Source organism: Chiloscyllium punctatum, chromosome 21 (genome assembly GCF_047496795.1).
Source record: "Chiloscyllium punctatum isolate Juve2018m chromosome 21, sChiPun1.3, whole genome shotgun sequence".
Taxonomy (NCBI): domain Eukaryota; kingdom Metazoa; phylum Chordata; class Chondrichthyes; order Orectolobiformes; family Hemiscylliidae; genus Chiloscyllium; species Chiloscyllium punctatum.
Window position 1 is genome coordinate 20501822 of NC_092759.1, and position 2500 is coordinate 20504321.

The 2500-nt window shown below is 74.0% G+C and overlaps 1 protein-coding gene across 3 annotated transcripts in view; it reads left to right on the forward strand.

Annotated features, from left to right (window-relative positions):
- LOC140492646 (uncharacterized) overlaps positions 1 to 2500 on the forward strand; it is a 45324-nt gene that overhangs the window by 37749 nt on the left and 5075 nt on the right. For all 3 annotated transcript variants that reach the window (XM_072591679.1, XM_072591680.1, XM_072591681.1), the window contains exon 8: positions 1212 to 1306. In XM_072591679.1, the coding sequence (XP_072447780.1) occupies positions 1212 to 1306 (95 nt within the window). The remainder of the gene's footprint in view (positions 1 to 1211; positions 1307 to 2500) is intronic.

Below are 2500 nucleotides of genomic sequence, written 5' to 3' on the forward strand. Positions count from 1 at the left end.
GGCCCGGTATACCCGTACGGAAACCGGGCCGGGAGGAAGGGGGGATACCGGGCCGGGGAAGGGGGGATACCAGGCCGGGGGGAGGGGTATACCGGGCGGGGGGAGGGGGTTACCGGGCCGGGGGGAGGGGGGTTACCGGGCCGGGGGGAGGGGGTTACCGGGCCGGGGGAAGGGGGAATACCGGGCCGGGGGAAGGGGGAATACCGGGCCGGGGAAGGGGAATACAGGGCCGGGGGAAGGGGGATACCGGGCCGGGGGAAGGGGGGTTACCGGGCCCGGGGGAAGGGGGAATACAGGGCCGGGGGAAGGGGGGAATACCGGGCCGGGGGAGGGGGTTATAGGGCCGGGGGAAGGGGGTTACCGGGCCCGGGGGGAAGGGGGAATACAGGGCCGGGGGAAGGGGGAATACAGGGCCGGGGGAAGGGGGTTACTGAGCCGGGGGGAGGGGGGAATACAGGGCCGGGGGAAGGGGGATGCCGGGGGAAGGGGGAATACGGGGAAGGGGGAATAGAAGGGCCGGGGGAAGGGGGAATACAGGGCCGGGGGAAGGGGATACCGGGCCAGGGGAAGGGGGTTACTGGGCCGGGGGAAGGGGGAATACAGGGCCGGGGGAAGGGGGAATACAGGGCCGGGGGAAGGGGGATACCGGGAAGGGGGATACTGGGCCGGGGGAAGGGGGTTACCGGGCCGGGGAAGGGGGAATACAGGGCCGGGGGAAGGGGGAATACAGGGCCGGGGGAAGGGGGAATACAGGGCCGGGGGAAGGGGGAATACCGGGCTGGGGGAAGGGGGAATACCGGGCCGGGGGGAGGGGGATACCGGGCCGGGGGAGGGGGAATACAGGGCCGGGGGAAGGGGGAATACCGGGCCGGGGGAAGGGGGAATACCGGGCCGGGGGAAGGGGGAATACCGGGCCGGGGGAAGGGGGAATACCGGGCCGGGGGAAGGGGGAATACCGGGCCGGGGGAGGGGGATACGGGCCGGGGGGAGGGGGATACCGGGCCGGGGGAAGGGGGTTACCGGGCCGGGGGAAGGGGGAATACCGGGCCGGGGGGAGGGGGATACCGGGCCCTGGGGGAGGGGGAATACAGGGCCGGGGGAAGGGGGTTACCGGGCCGGGTGAGGGAGGAAGGTGGCACGAGGATACCCGGCATATCTCCCCTCCTTCCCCGTACCCTTCTTTCCTCTTACCCACCCCGCTTCCCTCTTAGCCCGTGGCAGGTTCCGGGGACAAAGCAATGGAGTCGGGGCGCCCCCCTGGTGCAGTGATGAGATTTTGAAAGAGCTCCAAGCGATGGAATTGAGGGTGAGTAATTCCGGGAACTGGGGAACTGTGGGAGGGAGGGGGGGTAACGGGGTGAGACCGTGTCCTGGGGAGGGAGGGGGGGGGGGGTAACGGGGTGAGACCGTGTCCTGGGGAGGGAGGGGGGGGGGGGGGGGGGGTAACGGGGTGAGACCGTGCCCCGGGGAGGGGGGGGGGGGGGGTAACGGGGTGAGACCGTGCCCCGGGGAGGGGGGGGGGGGGGGGGGTAACGGGGTGAGACCGTGCCCCGGGGAGGGGGGGGGTAACGGGGTGAGACCGTGCCCCGGGGAGGGAGGGGGGGGGGGGGGGGGTAACGGGGTGAGACCGTGCCCCGGGGAGGGGGGGAGGGGGGTAACGGGGTGAGACCGTGCCCCGGGGAGGGGGGGGGGGGGGTAACGGGGTGAGACCGTGCCCCGGGGAGGGGGGGGGTAACGGGGTGAGACCGTGCCCCGGGGAGGGAGGGGGGGGGGGGGTGTAACGGGGTGAGACCGTGTCCCGGGGAGGGAGGGGGGGGGGTAACGGGGTGAGACCGTGTCCCGGGGAGGGAGGGGGGGGTAACGGGGTGAGACCGTGCCCCGGGGAGGGGGGGGGGTAACGGGGTGAGACCGTGCCCCGGGGAGGGAGGGGGGGGGGGGTTGTAACGGGGTGAGACCGTGCCCCGGGGAGGGGGGGGGGGGGGGTAACGGGGTGAGACCGTGCCCCGGGGAGGGGGGGGGGTAACGGGGTGAGACCGTGCCCCGGGGAGGGAGGGGGGGGGGGGGGTGTAACGGGGTGAGACCGTGTCCCGGGGAGGGGGGGGGGGGGGTAACGGGGTGAGACCGTGTCCCGGGGAGGGAGGGGGGGGTAACGGGGGTGAGACCGTGCCCCGGGGAGGGGGGGGGTAACGGGGTGAGGACCGTGCCCCGGGGAGGGAGGGGGGGGGGGGGGTGTAACGGGGTGAGACCGTGTCCCGGGGAGGGGGGGGGGGGGGGTAACGGGGTGAGACCGTGCCCCATGGAGGGAGGGGGGTAACGGGGTGAGACCGTGCCCCGGGGAGGGAGGGGGGGGGGGGGGGTAACGGGGTGAGACCGTGCCCCATGGAGGGGGGGGGGGTAACGGGGTGAGACCGTGCCCCGGGGAGGGAGGGGGGTAACGGGGTGAGATCACCCCCACTGGGAGGGAGGGGGGGTAACGGGGTGAGATCACCCCCACTGGGAG